Source organism: Dasypus novemcinctus, chromosome 9 (assembly GCF_030445035.2).
Source record: "Dasypus novemcinctus isolate mDasNov1 chromosome 9, mDasNov1.1.hap2, whole genome shotgun sequence".
NCBI lineage: Eukaryota > Metazoa > Chordata > Mammalia > Cingulata > Dasypodidae > Dasypus > Dasypus novemcinctus.
In genome coordinates this window covers 41,457,880-41,478,501 of record NC_080681.1, presented here as the reverse complement: position 1 = coordinate 41,478,501, position 20,622 = coordinate 41,457,880, and the positions used below count along the sequence as shown (strand labels likewise).

The 20,622-nt window shown below is 35.3% G+C and overlaps 1 protein-coding gene and 1 long non-coding RNA gene across 2 annotated transcripts in view; one reads left to right on the top strand and one right to left on the bottom strand.

The window, feature by feature from the left end:
* COL24A1 (collagen type XXIV alpha 1 chain) overlaps nt 1-20,622 on the bottom strand; it is a 365,386-nt gene that overhangs the window by 1,530 nt on the left and 343,234 nt on the right. The window contains exons 54-59 of the mRNA XM_058303231.2: nt 19,363-19,398; nt 19,237-19,263; nt 9,560-9,625; nt 8,819-8,987; nt 5,424-5,533; nt 2,874-3,089 (exon numbers count right to left, since the gene is read on the bottom strand). Of these exons, the coding sequence (XP_058159214.1) occupies nt 2,874-3,089; nt 5,424-5,533; nt 8,819-8,987; nt 9,560-9,625; nt 19,237-19,263; nt 19,363-19,398 (624 nt within the window). The remainder of the gene's footprint in view (nt 1-2,873; nt 3,090-5,423; nt 5,534-8,818; nt 8,988-9,559; nt 9,626-19,236; nt 19,264-19,362; nt 19,399-20,622) is intronic.
* The window catches only part of LOC131279725 (uncharacterized), a 53,329-nt gene that overhangs the window by 24,868 nt on the left and 7,839 nt on the right, over nt 1-20,622 (top strand). The gene's annotated exons all lie outside the window — the stretch shown is intronic.

The window sequence follows — 20,622 nt, the reverse complement described above, 5'->3', positions numbered from 1 at the left end:
AATGCCTGTGTAGATAATGTACATTTATTTTAGGGGTTAGAGACTGAAATTGCCTGTCACACAATGAATGTTAAGAGTTAATATTAATAACTGAAAACCTGGGCTTATCCCTTTCTCTGTAGCTGCATTATTTGTTGTGATTTTTTGCTTTCTGAGGCTAAGACCAGGCTTCTGCTTCTGTTGTCTCTGGACCACTAGACCAGTTATGAAGGAGATGGCTGTTCCTTCTACTGTAAGTAATAACTGTCCATTCTGTATTCCTTTATTTGAGATTGTTTCTCCAAGATGAGCATTTTTCTTGGATGAAAGGGAATGAGCTCTCCTATCTCTCTCTGTACTTCAGGCAGGAAATAACCAGAATCATCTTAGTCATGAGTAATGAAACTATAGTTATCCTGAATCATTTTTAGTTTCTTTTTTCCCCCCATTCTGTGGCTCCCTGTTTATATAATTTTTTCTTTTCTCTCTTCCTTCTAGGCTTTTCAATTTATTATATTACTGTTGTGCCCTTGTGTTTCTGATAAATTCTATTATGGATCAAAAAGATATCATTCAATGTCTTATGATTAAGATCCAACAAGACAAAATAGGGATATACAATTGACAAGTTTTGTGGAGACTTTTATTCAGGAATTTATTCATTTACTTATTCATAGAATTATCATGTGATTATTTTTAAAATTTGAAGGAACTTTAGGAAATATATAAGCTAAAAATTTCATTCCAAATTAAGGCAATTGAAGCTCACTGAAGATAAGTCACTTGTCTGAAGTCATAAGCTTACTGTCATAACTAGTACTAGTAACTTGTGTGAGATACTTTTATATCATTCATTAAGTCTTTCAAGTAATATTCACTGAACATTAAGCACATTTGGCATAGCTGAATAAGAAGTAATCCTCAGTTTTCTTACAGTGCTGTGGGAAGTATAAAGATGAATAAATTAGTTCTGGCTTCTGAATTCTAGAAGTTTATAAATATAGAGATTTATAAGCTAGTTGGAGAGAGGAGAAACACAAACAAATAGTTATAACACAAGACCATAGATAGTAAATGCACCATAAGTAATATGGACAGTGAATGCTAAATCCCTCATTTCTAACAGTAGTGTCAGGGAAAGCTTCATGGAGAATTCAGAATTTAAGATGGGCCTTATAATATGCCTGAAAGATTCACTTGGTTAGGGAGGTAGAGGAAGGCATTTCAGAGAAGGCAATTTCACAAAGTTAAAAAAAGTTGGGAAAGCAGAAGGTGGTTGTGAAAAATCAGTCTAGTCTTAATGGGGATTAAAAGCACAAACTTTGGCCTGGGCAGATTTGAAGGGGAATTCAGGTACCATTCTTCACATATAAAATGGAAATAATAAAATATCATACAGGATTGTGAGGATTAAATGCGATTTCAATTAAAAGTCCCTAGCACTATAGCGTGGCATGTGCTTTAACAGATAATTGGGGTTTATTTCTTGCTCCTTCACTAAGTAGGTACAGGACCTTGGGCAAGTTAGTTAACTAAACCTCTTTGTGCCTTTACTTTTTCACCTATAAAATGGGACTAAAAATACCCTCTTCACAAAGCTGTTATCATTAAATAAAATAATTTATGTAATGTATGGTACCTGCCATATAATAACTCCTTAATAAACAGTAATAGTGGTAGTTGTTGATATTATTTTAATAAATTTATCAGTTTGGTCATAGTGTAGAGTACACAGCCATTGAGACTGGGTTAGAAAGGTCAGTTGGGGCCTAACAGTTTTAGGTCTTGAATAAAGAATTGATAAATTTGGATTATAACTAAGTTTGGACTGTAAGTCACGGCAAGTTTCTGAGCAAGACTGTAAGTTATGAATTTATAGGTGATATTGATCTTTTATAATACAGATAATAAAGCTATATATTTCTTACTGTTTGCCTATGATTTTTCAAATGCCCAAGCACTACTGATTTTTCCTGGAGGAACTACTTGCCTAGAAAAGAAATGCTAAGAAAAACTGGAGTTCGTTGAGGTTGTATGTGTGTGTGTGTGTGTGGGGGGGGGGATGCTAAATCATGGGTTTCATAGTGAACAGAAGAAAACCACGGTACTTCAAGTAATTAATGATGTTGATTAATGGACAATTCTATTCTTTATAACAGGGGTCAGCAAACTTTTGCTATAAAGAGCCAGATAGTATAGTGTATATTTTAGGTTTTGTGGGCCATATAGTCTCTGTTGCATCTATTCAACTCTGCCACTGTAGCATGAAAACAGCCACAGGCAATTAGTAAACAAATGGGTGTGTGCCAATAAAAATGTATTTACAAAAATGTATGTGGGCTGGATTTGCTGATATCTGCTCTATAACATAGTATTTTAAATTACAGATTTTTTGGTAACATTCAATATTTAATTTTAATAGGAAAAGTAGGCTACAATTCAAATACTGATTACTAGGACCTGTCAATCTGTAAATTATATTTGGTATTAGGCATAGAGACTGATAAAATGAAATAAATTTGATCTGCTGCTATAATTTGTCTTCTATGCAGTAATGAGATATAGAATTACTTACAGCAGTGAAAAACATGAAAGAAATTTATATGTTCTATTTATCTATCCAGGTATAATTACTTCATTTGAGAGACAATATAATATGTATTAACACCTGTTTTCTGTGTAAAAATCCATGGATGACAAATTGCTGTTACAAAAATATACAAGATATAAGCAAAGGATTGAGTCTAAAAAATGTAGAGTCATATTAAGTCAGACTCATTAAAACTTACTACCCTTCTGTATATGCCATTTGCAAAGAATAATAACTCTAATTATTCTTTATAGTTACATCAATTTTAATTTAGTCATGTGTTCTAAAAGCACCTTCCCCTTACCTTGCAGTCATCTGAGAGCACTTTAGGTTCAAGTAGAGCATTTTCTTCAAAAACCCGTCCATTCCATGCCTTGAAACCAATAGGCAATCCTGGGCCACTTGTCTGTCTATTTGTCCACACTGGAGTGTTTAGACAGTGAATGGTGATGATATGAGTGGCTTCTGAGCTCAGTAAATGAAGGAAGTTCATCTGGACTTTCTCAATTGCAAACTCCAACTAATGTCATAGAAACAATATGCAGGTTATAAGATGTGGAAATTGAGCAACTTACAGTTTGGGGAAATTTGAGGAAAGCCCTTGAAAGGCAGCCCTGAGTAAAAGTTACTTTTCTGGGAATTTAAGAGCCATTCTGTGGTGTGTTGGTAAATGTTTAGCCTTTGGCTGTCTGGGGAAAAATCCCTGATTTATGGCATTTTCTGATTTCTGTGGTGTATATTCTTCCACCATGGCTGATTTCAGGCTACCAAGGTGATGTCACTGAACATGGAGTTGGGAAGAGATGTGAATAATTCCGGCTCTCCTGAGCCAGTAGTGAGCTGGCTCCAGCATACCACTATAATTAAAAACCAAGATAATCCTCACAATGTTACCTAAAATGCAGTAATAATTTGTTGTTGGTTAATGCTTTAATAATTTTTTTTCATTAAAGTCTGAAATTCTGCTGTGCCTTTATTTGAAAACTTTTGCATTGATTTCCTAAGTTAAGTTACAACTTGTAATAATAACTTGGTTGAGCAATTTGAACTATGAGAAGCCTCGAAGGACAGGGACAAAATCTTATTCTTTGTGTTGCCAGTCCCTAATATAGTTCCAGTCGTACAGTGAATCATCATTACATTGTATAACTGAATGAATGAATAAGTATTAACTAATAAAGTCGAGTATAAAGGCTAAAATGGAGCTAGGAGGTCTGATTATACATTTTCCAGGATAAAATAGGGAAGTACACTTTACTACAGCTTTCGACTTTTATTATTATTATTATTATTATTATCATTTTAGCATTATTCAACCAGGGGTATGGTCATAACATAAGTGCATAGAAATGGTTCATACTGAGAAATTTATATTAATCTCCAAACTTAAAACTAGAAGAATATCAGTTATGAGATAACTAAGAAGGAAATAAAATCTAACAAATTACAGCAACAAAAAAAAGAAAGCCACAGGGAAACAGAGGAAAGGCAAAAGGGCATAAGGATAGGAAAACAAGGAGGGATAATCATAAAGGACATGAAATTTAAGTAGTTCAATTCCTTCATTTTACGTGCAAAGATCAGAAACATGTGAAATACTTATGAGGTATTTCACTGACCTGACAGAGCCGTTATGAGGATTAGAGGAGCCAAGTAGAAGTTACCTAGCATAATGCCTGTCAGAGTAGGCCCTCTGGTGGCTCATAGTATCAATTTGATAGTAGAGGAAAGCCTAGAACCCAGGTCCCTGATTCCAAGTTTTCTGTTCTTTCTACTACCTCTCCAACCTTCCTCAGATTGAGTTTATGAACAGAAAAAATGGGAGAACTGATTCAATCATGGAAAGAACTCGAGTGCAATTTCCCTTACACTGCTCCTATTGCTTTTGCACACCCCTCCCCCTTCTTTTGATAAGAAAAATAAAAACCCTTGAAAAACTTTCAGGGGAATGAGAATATTTCTGGAGTCAGACTATCATGCTGCTCTTCATTAGAGGTACGTGGATTCCCTAGGAGTGGAAGAATCCTTCCCTTCTTTGTTTTTGGGGTAATAATGGTGAATTCCTATTAAGGTGAACTAGTGGAACACCGTGGTTTAATGAAGGGGGATGTTTTAGGAGATGCAGTCCAAAAATAAGCAGCTAAAGGGAATAACAAGTCTGCTTTTTTGCTGACAAAACACACAATAAGCATATATATCATTTATTTGTCAGTAGGAGATAAATTCCCGGTAATACCAAGCTGGTTTAATCAATAAGAAAAAGAAAGAAATATAGTTTCATTGACAACATGTTATAAGGTAGAATTTGTTATAAAATCAAACTAACTTGCATTCATTTAAAACACCACGTTCATAGAATAATACTGGAAATAAGTTTGAAACAGAGTTCAATGGATGTCTAAGGAAGATTATTTTGTGCCCTATCACCGAAAATAACAAGCTTTGTGACAAGTTTTTTTTTTAATGATGATGATGTCATTTTCACTAAAACTTTAGATAACTGATTATAAACACTACAGCTGTTTAGGGATTTTCTAATTTATGTATATGCACAAAAAATGAAATGTTGCATCTTTTTAAGAAATGTATAAAACATAAGCAGTAGAGTGGGCCAAGCTAAGCCAATCATAACAATACATTGTCAAAATGTCAAGATTTACTGGAATTAGTTTTTTTCTCTTAAATTTGGACTTGGATATTTTTGAAAAACAAAAGGTTTTCCTTCTTTTCTATGATAGAGAATAATACCTTGTTTTTATTCATAAAATTTAAAATTAAAGTGACAGAATTTAAAAAATCATTGGTAATTGATATAGTGCAAGTATCGACATATATTGTAAAATTCAATACATACTTTTGTCACAGAAACAGGAGGTAAACATGTCTGGCCACCAGCACTGAAATTGCAGAAAACCTCGATGGCATCTGAAGAGCATCCGAGATTTGGATCAATCCAGTATTTTCCTATTAATTTATAGTAAAACACAAAGTTGTTTAAATGTTTAGATACCATTCTAAAATATATTTGAACTATTCTTAAAAATTACCACAATGCTTTAGATAATCATAGTCTTACATATTTAGGAAACTTAGATTATAAATATATTTAGTGAATAAATAAAAACTGAAAGCATTAGGTAAAATTGATGCTGAAATTACTGTTTTTTTCCAAATGGAATTTATCAATTTAAGGGCATTTCATAATATTAATCAAAGATGATAAAATGATTGAATCTACTGTTGGAAGGGATCTCAGAAAAATGTAGTTAATCCCTGCATTCCACAGATAAGAAGATGAGCTTATTTAAAGTGAATCAGCAACTTAAAGTGAATAGCTTAAAGTTACACAGTTAATAGAAGACAGTATATGTGTGTATTTCAGTTCCACATCATTACAGATTTAGAATGAATATTTTTAAAAAATTAAAACAACTTCTTTAATCTCGCTAAGGAAAAACAAAATATCTTATGGGTAATACTAACATTAAGAATAGAAATACTAAAGAATTTTTTGTTTTCAGAAAGAAAAATATAAAATTAAGTGGTTATCATTTTTGTGCTTTCTTTTTCAGATTTGTTAGTGCGAGTTGAGAAAGGAGGAAAAAAAGGAAGTTCCTATAGCTAGTAAAAGTCTGCCAATCTTTGCCTCCACTGAGCTCCCAGGAGAATAAAATGGGGCCTAAAGTCAGACAGGAAATCCTCAGGCTGGAAAACATTGAGCTAGCATCCACTTCCAGAATAACAGATTTAGAATATTGAAAGAACATCTTATTGTAATGCAACGGGTTACATTTGCATTGTATTGCATGAGGCAATACTGCTTTCTTGTAAAAAGGAAGATGAGGAGGCAATTTTTGTTAAAACATCATTTTCTACAATAAGTAAAGATCCTTGTCCAGTGCATCCTAACCCTATAACAAAGATTACTCTAGTTCATCCTAGGCTTCCTCTAGTCCATAATTTTAGATTTCCAAAATGTCCTCAACTACTATTTTACTAATCCTTAAAAATGCTGAATTGGCAGCTCAGAGTATAGGGTAGCTTCCTTTACTGCAGTGGTTCTCAAACTTTAGCATGCACCAGAATCATCTATTAAAACACAGATTGCTGGGCCCTAACCCAGTTGCTGATTCATTAGGGCTGGGGTGGGACCTGAGAATCTGCCTTTCTCACAAAATACTGCTGATTCTAGTCCTGGGACCATACTTGGAGAACCACTCATCTTCTGAAACAGGGAAGAGAGGTGGTGAAGGAGTACCTCCCCTCCTAGTCCCTTAATTGCTTTCCTCAGATTTTTGAACATTTTATAAAACTTTTAGAAAGTACAGCTGGATTTTCTCAAGGATCTGATAAAGGCTTCATCTAATGGGGTAAACACATATCATTACTCATCGTCTCTTCTCTTCCAAGAACTAAAAATACGTTTTTTATAAAAGGTTTCCCATCAAGCAAACCTTTGTTATTATATGGGGTAGAATGCTTTGAATTTGGGCTTTATGTTGTACAGTGGTGAACTGGTAGGGGCTTCATAATTTCTTTCAGGTATGCTGAGATGTAAGGTCCTGTATCACCATACCTCTTTTGTGAGCCTAAGTATTCTAACTCCATACTGGCTCTTCCCTGAGGGCACTGCTTCCCTTGCAGCCTTTTCAAGTTCTGCCACAGCCTCCATAGTAATGTCGCCGAAGGGGGGAAGGTATCTTTTTTGCTCCTCATTGCCAACTCCAGACCATTATTCCCACTTTCTCCCTAAAAGTACTCCGTGGTGAAATTAATTGTCATTACCCTCTAACACCCATCACCTCTAATTGTTACAATCACAGACTTTTATTCCTTGAAGATTTTAAGCTACTTGGTTATCACTTATAGAAAATCTGTTACAACTCAATTCCTGGTAATTTTAAGTTCACAAGGATGACCTGTGCAATTGCATAGTATGTGTATTTTTGTAAGGACAATTAAAAAAGTAAACTTAATTTCTTAAACAATGAAATAAACATCTAGCATAATTTCAGTTGCCTAGGTAGACCAGTGATGAAAATATTTTTAGGTATGAAGACCTTCCTGATACCTTGCAATCTGCACCACTTAGCTATTTCCTGTATAAGTAAAGCAGACTAAACTAGATTTCATATTGATTTGTATATCTCATAACATCTTTGTTCCTTTCAATTCCATAGTCACATTTTCTATGCTTAAAAATGGGAAAGAATCAAGCTTGGAATTACAGGCTACTACAACTAAATATTATTTTAGTTTTTATAGTAATCTAGGGCAGGAAATATCTATAGAAATTAAGTATTTTATTAATATAAGTGAAATTAATATTTTCATTGTTTTCTAGAATGGAAGCAGATATTTTTAGACACACATATGTATGCATAGAAAATATAGACCCCTCTTCACCTTACAGAATGACATAGCATAGTTTTTCAAACCAGCAGGTGTGTCATCATGGTAAGACTGGTGCTTTTAACAAAAAGTGATAACTACTAATATTGATTGTATAGCTGATGATAGACCAAATAGATATTAAAATTAAATAACACATTATTCTAGACAGGATTTCCCTCAATTGATGGCGACTCCATTTGGCTTAAAACCCTTCCGTGATGGTTCTACTCTAAATTCACTTTTGTACCTCTGATTAATGAATGTGGAGTATATGTGCAGGGGATAAGAAACTTACAAGAATGACAAGCCATTCCATCTTCATGGTTACTGATTCTAAAACGGGGCATTTAAAATCCATTTTGTGAAACTGTACTTATAGAGGGAGTGTAGTGGAGGAGATCTATGATGACTTTTTTCATGTTACCAATCTTGGTTCTAGATTCACAAGTTCTAACAGGTGCTCCTGTCTCACTGTTAACACAAAAGTTAGCTCCACTTATTTTAATTTTTAACAGGAATGTCCTATGTTCTACTAAGAGTAAGTAAATAATATGGGTAGGAGTAGGGTAGAAAAAGTTGGGGTTCATTAAGGCTGTGTAGAAGAATATTAAAATAAATAAAACAAAAAGAAATAAAAGGCTGTGTAGAATACCTTTGTAATGTGAACCCTTGAAAAAAAGACTGACATCAGAAGTGTGTCTCCCTCTAAGAGTATTTTGTTCTTGATGACTTTAAAGTGCTATCTGCCAGGGTTTTATAAAAACGATTGGAATTGGAATGAATCCATTGTAAATCTCAAACACATTGAAATGATGAAATGGGATTAGACATTATAATTTGAGGAAACGAATTTACCATCTGATACTTTGTGTTCACAGTTAAGCAAATCTTTGCAGATTCGTGCTGGGTTATCTCGTGTGCCAAGAGGATTCTTGATGCTGTGCAGTAAATTGCTAAGGTAGTTCAGAGTTTTGAATATCTCTGCAATGTGGTCGAGTAAAGTCACTTCAGTGTTCTGGTAGCTCTGCCAAGTCATCATAAGAATCATATTAGCAAAAAAGCATACAGCAGCCATCACAAGTCTGTGACCCTATTGAGTAACATGGATCAAGGCAGAAGAACATGCAGAATTGTGTATAGAGTTAAGAGAAGGATATAAAACAATTTATATTTAAATATAGGCATAGTTTTCAAACTAACATAAAACTTAAGAATTATTATATCTACTGTATAATTTTTTAAAAATTCTACTTTGAAAAGTAGAGTTTAAATAAGAAAAAGAGTAGTGGTTACAGATAGCTCCCATTCTAAGCAATGTGGTTAACTTCAATTAACTATTTTCTTCTGTAGTACCATATTCCTGACAAATAAATCCTTTAATAATATTACATTAAAAATATTTTCCTTAAAAATATCCTATGCATACTTTTCTGTTTAATTGTGTTAAAATAGCTTATTGTCCTTGAAATGGTTTTAGCTTTTCAATCTGTTTTAAATACAGTCTTCAAGATAAAGCCACATTTTGGTCTCCACAAAATTTTCACTGTTTAATTTGTACATTTAGAGTGCCAATGTAAATAAAGCCAAATATATTACCTCCATCTGTAAGGCAGTATTTGATTCAATCAAGGCTTGAATAGCAGCATTGATATCCATTTGTTTCTGTGTAAAACAAAACCATTTGAGATCAGCAATAAAATCAATACTGAATACTATGAAATAAAAGCTGTAAATTCTGAAAACACTGTTGTTAAGGTACACTAGACTTATTACCTGAAGGAGGTTTGCAACTCTTTGGTTAGGCAGATCTTGCAAATATTGCCTGGCTATCTGAAAGGACAATATGCTGCCTTCATCCAAATTTCAAAGGTCTCCTAATTAAAATAGGACCAAAGCCTACAGCCCTCAAATGAAAAACTATTTGTCTCTGCTGTATGAAAACACACACACACGAAGTTACTCAAATGAAAGAAGAGTGAAATATGATTCCCTCAGTTAATAAATTGTAGAGTGAAGAATAAATAACTATAATAATTTTTAACAGTTACATTCTTGGAAGGAAAACAGAATAAAATACTACTGTCCTGAGGTAATGACACATTAGTTTAATCTGATACTTCTGTGGTCTTAAAAACAACTTCTTTAGTCGGAAAATGTACCATTAGTCCCCAAAGAAATAATACAGCAAGAATCTAATCTCCTCTTGCATTTAATAAAAGATATTTTTAGAGAAAGACTCAGAACAATCATTATTAAAAGTCTTTTTGTAAAATTTTAAAAGTATAAAAGCTTGGAAACTAAGAAGCATGAGTTGGCAGTTGGTTCTGGAAATAGCATCTGTGTAAGTTAACCAAACAATCTAATTTTTTTCAGGATGATTGTGCTGCTAAGATATCTTTTTACTTAGAGGTCCATACAAAAGAAACTGTTTACAACAGATCTCTCATAATTCATGGTTAGTAATTTGAAAAACTATTTAAAATGATGGAACAATCAGTAAAATGCACTATTTCTGCCTCAATATGTGGTTTTCATATTGGAAAAGCACTGCTTCATTCTGTATATAAATATACAAACACAAACACTGTGATAAATGTTGAGGATGTAACTGGTAGGCAAAAAATAAACTTGCCACAGTAGTGCTTAAGTTTAGAGGGGAGATAGGCATTAATCAAATCATCTCAAAAACACGTAATTACAAATTGTGACATGCAATGCAAGAAAAGTGCATGACACTACGAGAGAAATTAGTCTGGAGGACATAAGAGGTTGGAAGGTATAGGTCAAGGAAGGCTTCCCTGAGATAATGACATCTGAGGTGAGAATTTAAGAACAAGTAAGAAGGAGAAGGGGTAGGAGAGCTTTCCAAGTAAAGGTGATAACCTGCAACAAAGGTCATCAGGCAGAAGGGAACATGGCCTATTGAAAAAACAAAAGGTTACCTAAAATGTGCTCTGCAATTTAAATAGTTCTGACCATCATGCTTGTGTGACTGGGCAGATCTGGGGCATGAACTACATAAAGATATTAACATTAAACATGGGAAAATGAATTAAGTAAAAAGCAATAGCTGCCTTGAAATTTTCAGTTGGGATTAAAAGCTTTAATTTTAGAAAACCTAGTATAACAGTTCTCAGACTTTTTAGACCCTGAACTCTTTTGTACTTACCTAAAAAGCTTTTGTTTATATAAGATAAATTTTGATATTTACCATATCAAAAATTAAAATATAAATTTAAAAACTATTTGTTAGTTCCTTTAAAATAACAATAATCCCATTATATGTCAATATAAATATACTTTATGCAAAATAACTAATAACTATTTTCAAAAAAAAATTAATGGGAAGAGTGGCATTGTTTTATACTTTTGCAAATCTCTTTAATGTCTGGATTAATAGAAGCTAATCGGGTTCTAATATTTGTTTTGTATTCAATATATTGTGATATGTTACTTCAGTTGAAATATATGAGGATAATTTGGTCTCACAGAAATACATAGTTGGAAAAAGTGATGTATTAAATAGCTTTTACAGATAATTGTGGGTTTCTTCTTTGATACTATACTAAAACTTGGCAAGTGGTAGTTTCTTAAAGGTTAGTTGCAATGTGGAATTTGAAAATTATAGCAATGAACATCTTGTGCTTTTTATATTAAAATCTAATAGTTTATTTTAAACTTTGAAAGGATCTTTTCTTTTACCTACGCATGATTTTGTTAACATCAAGCACTGATCATATGGGAAATATTATTTCATAGAATTATGTAGTTCTCTCAAATACTGACACATTTCTTTATATAATGCCAAAAAATTACATTTGTTAACATTACTATCTATCACTATCAGAAAAATCCAAGCACTGGGAACCTGTCAAACTGAGTGGTAGACAGAAGTTTTCCCACAATCTTATTTTTGCTTGAAAGTTTGAATTTTATCAAAGGCATTACATTTTATCATTGTTTTCCTTGAAGTGACAGATTGTTGTCATTCATTTTCAAGAAAATATCTGCCAAATACTCAAGTCTGAAGAACACTGTTAGTCTGTCAAGTGAAAACAGTGTCCCATGATAAAAGCAGTTGGTTGATTGCCAGTCCAGCAATTGCCCAACTGTTACTTGGGGAAACCATTTGTACTTCAACATGCAGAAGAAGTGCTTTATGCATTCTTCCATTTCATCACTCAGAATAGTAAGAAGATGTACACTCTGGTTAGAGATTTAGGAGTGAAAATGGAGGGGGTAAGACACTCCCTGTCTCTTTCCCCTCAAAAGTTCTTTCCTCTATAAAATAAATGAGAAGACTGGCAGAAACTGTCACAATCAACTTTTTTTCAGAACTCTGAAAATTAACAAAATTCTTGCAGCAATCAGAGGAGTGTTTATTTAAGAGAAACAGCTGAATCTCAGAGTGGCAAGTTTTGTGGGGCTTTAACTTGCTGTATCCATATCACCTCTCTCCAGCTCTGGGTAGTTTTTAAAACCACAGTACTGTAATCACAGTGAGAACCAGCAGCTTGACAGCCACAGGAAGAAGCAGATGGGGTTGAAGCCCTTGAAAGCCTCATTCCCTGAACTGTAATTATTTGACCTGTCTGGTTGTTCCCTGAAAGATACTACTTGCAAAATTGTCTTTATTTCAAAAAGTACAATAACTGAAATGAAAATTCACTAAAGTGGCTTAACAGATTTCAGTAGATGGAAGGAAAAATTAGGGAAACTTGAAGATAGGTCGATTGAGATTATCCATTTAGAGGAATAGAAAGAAAAAAAAGAAAAGATGAACAGAGACTCTGAGGAACCATCAAGCATACCCACTGATGCATAATGAATGGGAGTCATAGAATGGGAGGGGAGAGGAAAAGGACATAAAGAATATTTGAGGAAATAATAACCAAAAGCTTTCCAAATCTGATGAAAAACATTCATCTACACATCCAAGAAGCTCAATGAAAATCCCTAGATACATCATTATCAAACTGTTGAAAGCCAAAGATAAGAGAGAATCCTGAAAGCAGCAAGAGAGAAGCAACTCATCAGGTACAAAGAATTCTGAATAAAATTAAAAGCTGATTTTTAAAAATCAGAAATCATGAAGGCTACATATTTAAAAAGCTGAAAGAGAAGTCCATCAATTAATATTTCTATATTCAGCAAAACTCTCCTTCAAAAACAAAGGAAAGGGAGTGGGTGTGGCTGAAGTGACTAAGTGCCTGCTTCCCACACAGGAGGTCCTGGGTTTGGTTCCTGGTGCCTCCTAAAAACAAACAAACAAAAAACCAAGCAACAAGCAAACAGCAAAATAACCAACTCAGTGTTGCCAATGTGGCTCAGTGATTGAGCACTGGCTTCCCACTTATGAGGTCCCAGGTTCAATTCTTGGCCCCAGTACCTCAAACAAACAAACAAACAAAAAAAATTGAGACATTTCATTTCCAGGTAAACAAAAGCTGAGAGAATTTTTCACACTAGCAAACCTGCCCTACAAGAAGTACTAATGGGAGTTCTCAGGCTGAAATGAAAGGACTCTAGGCAATAGCTTGAATCTATATTAAGAAATAAAGAGCACTAGTAAAGCTAACTCCATTTGTAAATATAAAAGAAAGTATAAGTGTATTTGTAAATATTTCTCTTGGTTTATCTGCATAAAGCAATAATCATAAATCTATTATGATAGGCATACAATGTATAAACATGTAATGTGTATGAAAATAACAGATCAAAGAAAGAGGGAGGGATTTGGCATTTTTTGGTATACTATTGAAATTAAGTTGGTATTTATATGAATTAGATTGTTATAAATTGTTAATTGTAATCATTAGAAAAACCACTAAGAAAATAATTCAAAGTTAAGAGATTTAATAAAAGTAATAATGTTAACTGCTTCATCTAGGATATTCTTAAGTGAAATGGGCATGTGTGTTTCCTGAGTGTGTGTCAGTGAAGAATACAATGACTATTAGTAAATTAAGTGTAAAGTGTGGTATTTGATTTGTTCTAAGGTACCTGCAGTTTTAACCACCATCACTGCAAATGTCAACTCAATGAAAAAGGCCCCATAATCCTAATGTTATTATGAAAATAGTTTTGATCTCATAGACAGACCCTTTGGGGTCTGCAGAATACAGTTTAATAACAACTGCTCTGTAGGTACTCTGTGCTCACACCTTCAGTGAAGCTGTAGAAACACCTTTAGCCTAGGTATATTTCAACAGGTAGTAGAAAAAAAGGAGATGTCATAATGCTTGGCAACTCAGGGATCTTTCTTGTCAATCTCTTGGCAATCTCCATATTCCTATAATTTCTAATGTATTCCCGAAGGTAGTTTATACCTGACATAGAGTAGACCTTTGATTTGGTGAATTAATTAATTTTTCCCCAAGGGTAGTTTTTAGGGAGGGTAGACAGAGAGAGAATCTATTAAGTGGATTTCCTGGTAAGTCATTCAGCAAGATGTAAATGCCCATGTCTGAGTGTGAAACTTTCATTAGATACAGTGAGTGGGATCAAAAGGAAATAAATTCCTACATGTACTCTAGTTAGAGAGAACACATTTTCACATGAAAATTACTTAAGGTTTTTAAAAAAATGCACATAAACTAGAAAACAGAGAATATGGAGTGATCAGACTGGTGGGACAAAGAAGTTGATAGGAGGATTCATTATACCTTAGAGGAATGTAATCTTCACAGTTCTCTCCCAAAACTTATTTGCAAGAAACTTAGATCTAGTCTAAACACCCTAATTTTTTTTTTCTTTTTAATTTCTCTCCCCTTCCCTACCCCCAGTTGTCTGCTTTCTGTGTCCATTTGCTGTGTGTTCTTCTGTGTCCACCTGAATTCTTGTCAGTGGCACCGGGTATCTGTGTTTCTTTTTGTTGCATCATCTTGCTGCTTCAGCTCTCTGTGTGTGCAGTGCCACTCCTGGGCAGGCTGCGCTTTTTTTTGGCATGGGTTGGCTCTCCTTATGGGGTGCACTCCTTGCACGTGGGGCTCCCCTACATGGGGGACACTCCTGCGTAGCACAGCATTCCTTGCGTGCATCAGCACTGTGCGTGGGCCAGCTCATCACATGGGTCAGGAGGCCCTGGGTTTGAACCCTGGACCTCCCATGTGGTAAGTGGATGCTCTATTAGTTGAGCCAAATCTGCTTCCCAACACCCTAATCTTTTTGAGGGGAAGTGCTTTGGAAACATCACATATGGTGAAAATACTGATGGGTCGGACCTGATTTCAGGCCATGCCCATGTCCACAGTAGAAGTGTTTGCTGGTTCTAAGGAATCAGGACTATACCAGCAGATACTACCTCTCAATTATCAATCCAGGTTCCACAGTTGACTCATTATTGGAATAAATCAGTTGAAAATTCCTTATCTTATTTGATGTTTGTTTTTTTTTAATATTTATTTTACATATTTATTCCACGCCCCCTTCACTGTTTGCACTTGCTCTCTGCTGTGTCTGTCTTCTTTTTAGGAGATACTGGGAATTGAACCTGGGACCTCTAATGTGGAAGGGAGGCACAAAATCACTTGAACTATACCTGCTTGTTGTGTCTCTGTGTCTCCCTGTTGTCCTCTTATTGCATCAGCTCACCCTGCCAGACCCTCATGTCAGCTTGCTGTCTTGCTTGTTTTCTTTAGGAGGCACTGGGAACTGAACCCAGAACTTCTATGTAGTAGGTGGGTGCCCAATTGCCTGAGCCACATCTGCTTCCCTGATGTTTTTTATTTTAATTTTTTTAAAGAATTATTAATTTATTTATCCCTCCCCCCCACCCCCACCCCATTGTTTTTTTTTTGTTTTTTTTTTTTTTTTAAAGATTTTATTTATTTATTTAAATTCCCCCCCTCCCCTGGTTGTCTGTTCTTGGTGTCTATTTGCTGCGTCTTGTTTCTTTGTCCACTTCTGTTGTCGTCAGCGGCACGGGAAGTGTGGGTGGCGCCATTCCTGGGCAGGCTGCTCTTTCTTTTCACGCTGGGCGGCTCTCCTCACGGGCGCACTCTTGCGCGTGGGGCTCCCCCACGCGGGGGACACCCTTGCGTGGCACGGCACTCCTTGCGTGCATCAGCGCTGCGCATGGCCAGCTCCACACGGGTCAAGGAGGCCCGGGGTTTGAACCGCGGACCTCCCATATGGTAGACGGACACCCTAACCACTGGGCCAAAGTCCGTTTCCCCACCCCATTGTTTTTGTGCTCACTGTCTGCTTTCCTCTGTCCATTCACTGTGTGTTCTTCTGTGTCTATATGTCTTCTCTTTAGGCAGTTTTGGGAACTGATTCTGGGACCTTCCAGAGTGGAAGAGAGGTGATCAATCTCTTGTACCACCTCAGCTCCCTTGTTTGCTATATCTGTTATTGTCTCTCTGTCTCTTTTTGTCACATCATCTTGCTGTGCCAGCTTTCCACGAGGGCCAGCATGCTGCACAGGCCAGCACTCTGCATGGACCAGCACTCCATGCAGGCCAGCACTCTGCTCAGGCCAGCTCTCCGCTCAGGCCAGCTTGTCCACACCAGCAGGCCCTGGGAATCAAATCCTGGACCTCCCATATGGTAGATGGGAGCCCAATCACTTGAGCCACATCTGCTTCCCCCTGATGTTTTTTAATGACTGTTTCTCCACCACCACCACTCCCCATTCCACTCCCCTTTCTACCTCCCCTTTACCCTATTCTTTCCATTACTCCACCAATCATTTTTTTGTTAACTTTACACCCTGTTGTAGATTTGTTAATTTCTAAATATTTTACCATGTGCCCTGAGGTCTAGTCTTTACTAGAGGATACGTAAGATCCTCACATTCAAAAATTCTGTCATTATATATATATCCCTTTTCCTGCAACATTTGATTTAGCTGTTCTATACTAGGAACTTAAGCAAGTCACTTCACTTCTAAAGGTCTTAAAAAGAGGGGGTTGGACTGAATTATGATCTTGATCCACAGAAAGAAAAACATTTAAAAATTATGACAAGGTTCACACATGCATACCTATATTTAACTTTAAAAGCTTTCACAAAATCATATTTATCCTTACTACTGGTGAGATACTAATTTTTTGTTTTTTTTTGCTTTTTCTTCATTTTCAAAACACATTTTTTATTGATGTGAAATTCACATTCATTTATTGATGTGAAATTCACATTTTAAGGTATAAAATCCAGTGGTTTTTAGTACATTCAAAATGATGTACGACCATCACCACTATCTAATTTCAGAATATTTAATCACCCCCAAAAGAAACCCTATATTCATTAAACAGCCACTCTCCTTGATTTTTTTTTCCTATTCCATTCCATTTCATTTCAAAAGAATGCTGAATGAGACTCATTAAATTGGTCTCCTGACCCACTGACTGAGTCACAGCTCACAGTCTGAAATAATTACCAAAAGGACTTCTTTCTCTAATTATATGATCCTATCCATTCTAGACATGGTTTTCTTCCAAGTGAATTCTTCTAGCTTGGGGGATGGCCACTGAAATTATCTAAGAGATTTGGCTTGCTTTCTTGGATATATTCATTCATACATTCAATAGATACTTATTAAGGGCTTGAACGGGTATGAAATAATAATAAAACAACATAGTTCCTACATTCAGAGAGTTCACAATCTAGTAGAGGGAAACTAGTGTGAAAAAAAAAATGTGTGTGAATGTATGACAAAGAGGAAGTAACTTGTTTTATTTTGCAGTATGATGAGAAGCTGGAATTAAGAAGGGTTTCACAGAGGCTATGATCCTAAATAGAATTTTGAAAGGATATGCAGGTATTTTTCATTGTCATGTAGATGTCTGTTCTTGAAGTCTTATTCTCAAGGTTGTACTATCTCTTTATTAAGATGACTCTGCAAGTTCCCAAAAGACAGTATACAGAAATATGTTTTCATATGGACCAAGGAAGAAAACAAAAATGAAAAAAAGAAGGAAACAATGAAACTAATATTTATTGTGTACCTACAATGTGTCATTTTCTCATTTAATCCTCATAATTCCTGAAGATACACATTCTTATCTACATTTTGCTCAGAGCAAAAACTTCTCACATGCCCTACTTCATTCTGGTTGGAAAGGATGCCACAAATTTGGCATTTAAGTATGCAAATTTCCACAAAACATCTCTGATTTGCCAGTTACATATGATCATTTATAGCTTGTTCTTCCTTGGAAAATCAGCTATGATATATCAAAGTCATTATAAGATGGGAAGGTAATTGATGAAGGTACTTGTAATCCATGTATGGGGGTGGTAGAGGGGGAAAGGAAGAACAGAGAAGTGGTGAGTAATTTGAAAATTTGAAGAATGACATTCCCACTGATGTTCATACAGGGAAGGTTTCAGTCCCATCAGTCAGATGGCCAGAAAGAGAGAGCAATTTTTAAAAGTCATAGAAAAAAAGGTCTCCTGTTTCCAATGGGACAATCTTCCCCATTACATTTTGCTTGAAAATTATTCCTTGCCCCAATGAAAACCTGAGGGGAAAGAAGAGTTCCTGACCTACGGAGAATAGACAGTCTATTCTCCACCAACCAGAACTGACAGGGATCAAAATAACACCAGAGCAGCGTGTAGAAAAAAGTTAGTCTTGGAAGGCATAGGACTGGTCATGCAGGCAGGAAATGGACCAAGTACCATTGTATTTGGCTAGGGGGCTTTAGGAATGGAATGTAGGTGGGGCTAGAGATGGAGAGAAGACCTATTATAGGGAGCAGGAAGACTAAGAGATTGTAGAGTTTTGAGATTGGATACAATGCATAAGGGAAACCAATGCTCTGAATATCAGAGGCCAAGAGGTAATAACTGAAGCAGCAGAAATATGTCTCAAAAATATGGGTGGCTAGCTTGGGCTATAATAGATAATATAGATTATAAGCAAATGCATAAGAAGTTTGAGGGCTTCTACAGCCATAGCAATTAAGAAGGATTCATGTAAAGCCTAATACATGGATAACTGGCTGGCAAAAAAGAGGACTAGAACCTGGAAATAGACAAAGAGAGTTAGCATTTTCTGAGAACTTATTATGGGTCAGGCACTGTACTGAGTGCTTTACTTCTTATTTCATCCTCAAGACCATTCAAGGTAGTAGAAGATACCATCTCCATTTTAGAGATGAGCAGTCTGAGGCTTGGATTTCAAGTTAGTACAGTTGAGTCAGCTCTATATCAAATTGGCAACAAAGCATAGAGGTAGACAAGAGGGACACATTTTAACAGTTAACAGAAGCAGCTTTCAAAAGTTAATTTAACATGTTAAAACAAAACAAACCATGAAAACTTACTCTTGGGCCTGGTGCTCCAGGTGGACCCTATAACACAAAATTAAAAAAATATATTTATTAGATGTCCCAAACCAGGCAAACATATAAACTTCAAATGTAAACAGATATAAATTTAAATAAACTCACTGGAGGTCCTGGTTGACCTCTTGGTCCTTGGAGACCCTGGAAGAAATGGAGACAAAGCACAATATGCATATTATGCTTTGGATTTGGTATAAAAGACTAAGATTCAACATCTACAAGTGGCCTTTGTGTGAAGCAGGTCATAAGATTTCAAAGTTGTTTGAGTTCTATGAATTCATATTAGCTATCATCCACATTTATCAACAAGCCAGATATTTATTCTCCTGTTTTAGTGATATTACTAGAAACTGACTTTACTCATGTTAATAAACTATTATAAATGTAGAATTTAAAAATGTTAATATGGTCTATGTTTTTCCTGTTATTTCCTACCTACCATCCACCTAATCATCAAAACCAGAAACTTCAAGGAGTTCTTAGATAATACCCTTTTCTTTGATATTCACGTATAAAAATTGGTCACCAAATCCCATTTATTTTATCCAAATTGTGCCAAAATACTTTTCTTACTCTCCATCCCCCACAGCAACTTCTTAGTTCTCTCATTAATCATTTTTTTTGCCTGGACTTCTAATTTGACTTCATGGCTTTATTCTTTCTACTCTGCTAACTACCTTCTACATATAAAATGCAAATCTAACCATGCCATTATTGACCTAAAATCAGTTAGTGGCTTTTTACTGCTTAAAAGATAAAATATAAACTTCTTAACAGTGGTAGCTACCATTTATTGAGAACTCACTATATGCCAAGCTGTGTACTATATGCCCATTTTACAGTTAAGAAAATAGAATGGTAACCAGTGAATAGAGGACAGAGCAAGGATTAAAATCCAAGTCAAGGAGACACAAAAGTATATGTTCTTAGTCACTGAATCATTGCCTCCTCTTTAAGGTCTGGTCCTCACATTTATTTTCCTAAATATAATCTACACTCCATCTGTAACCAAATGTTTCTAGAGCTCTGAGCCTTCCGAAGTTCTTTCACACATGCATATCTCTTACATGTGTTATTTCTTTGACCAGGAATGTTCCTCTCTACCTTTTCTATCTCAACAACAACATTCTTCTTCCAACACTTCTTTAAAACTCTTACCCATATAGCCTATCTCCACCCACCTCCCATCCCTGCTTAACTAATCACTTCTTTTTTCTTTCTTTACTACATAGTATGTAACACAGTGGAGCCTTTAAGGAGTCTTAGTCAACTTTTTATTTTCTGGAACAAGAATTGCACTTAATACACAGTCAGTGTTCAACAATTGTGATGAAATGATTAAATAAATGAATGAATAATGTTAAA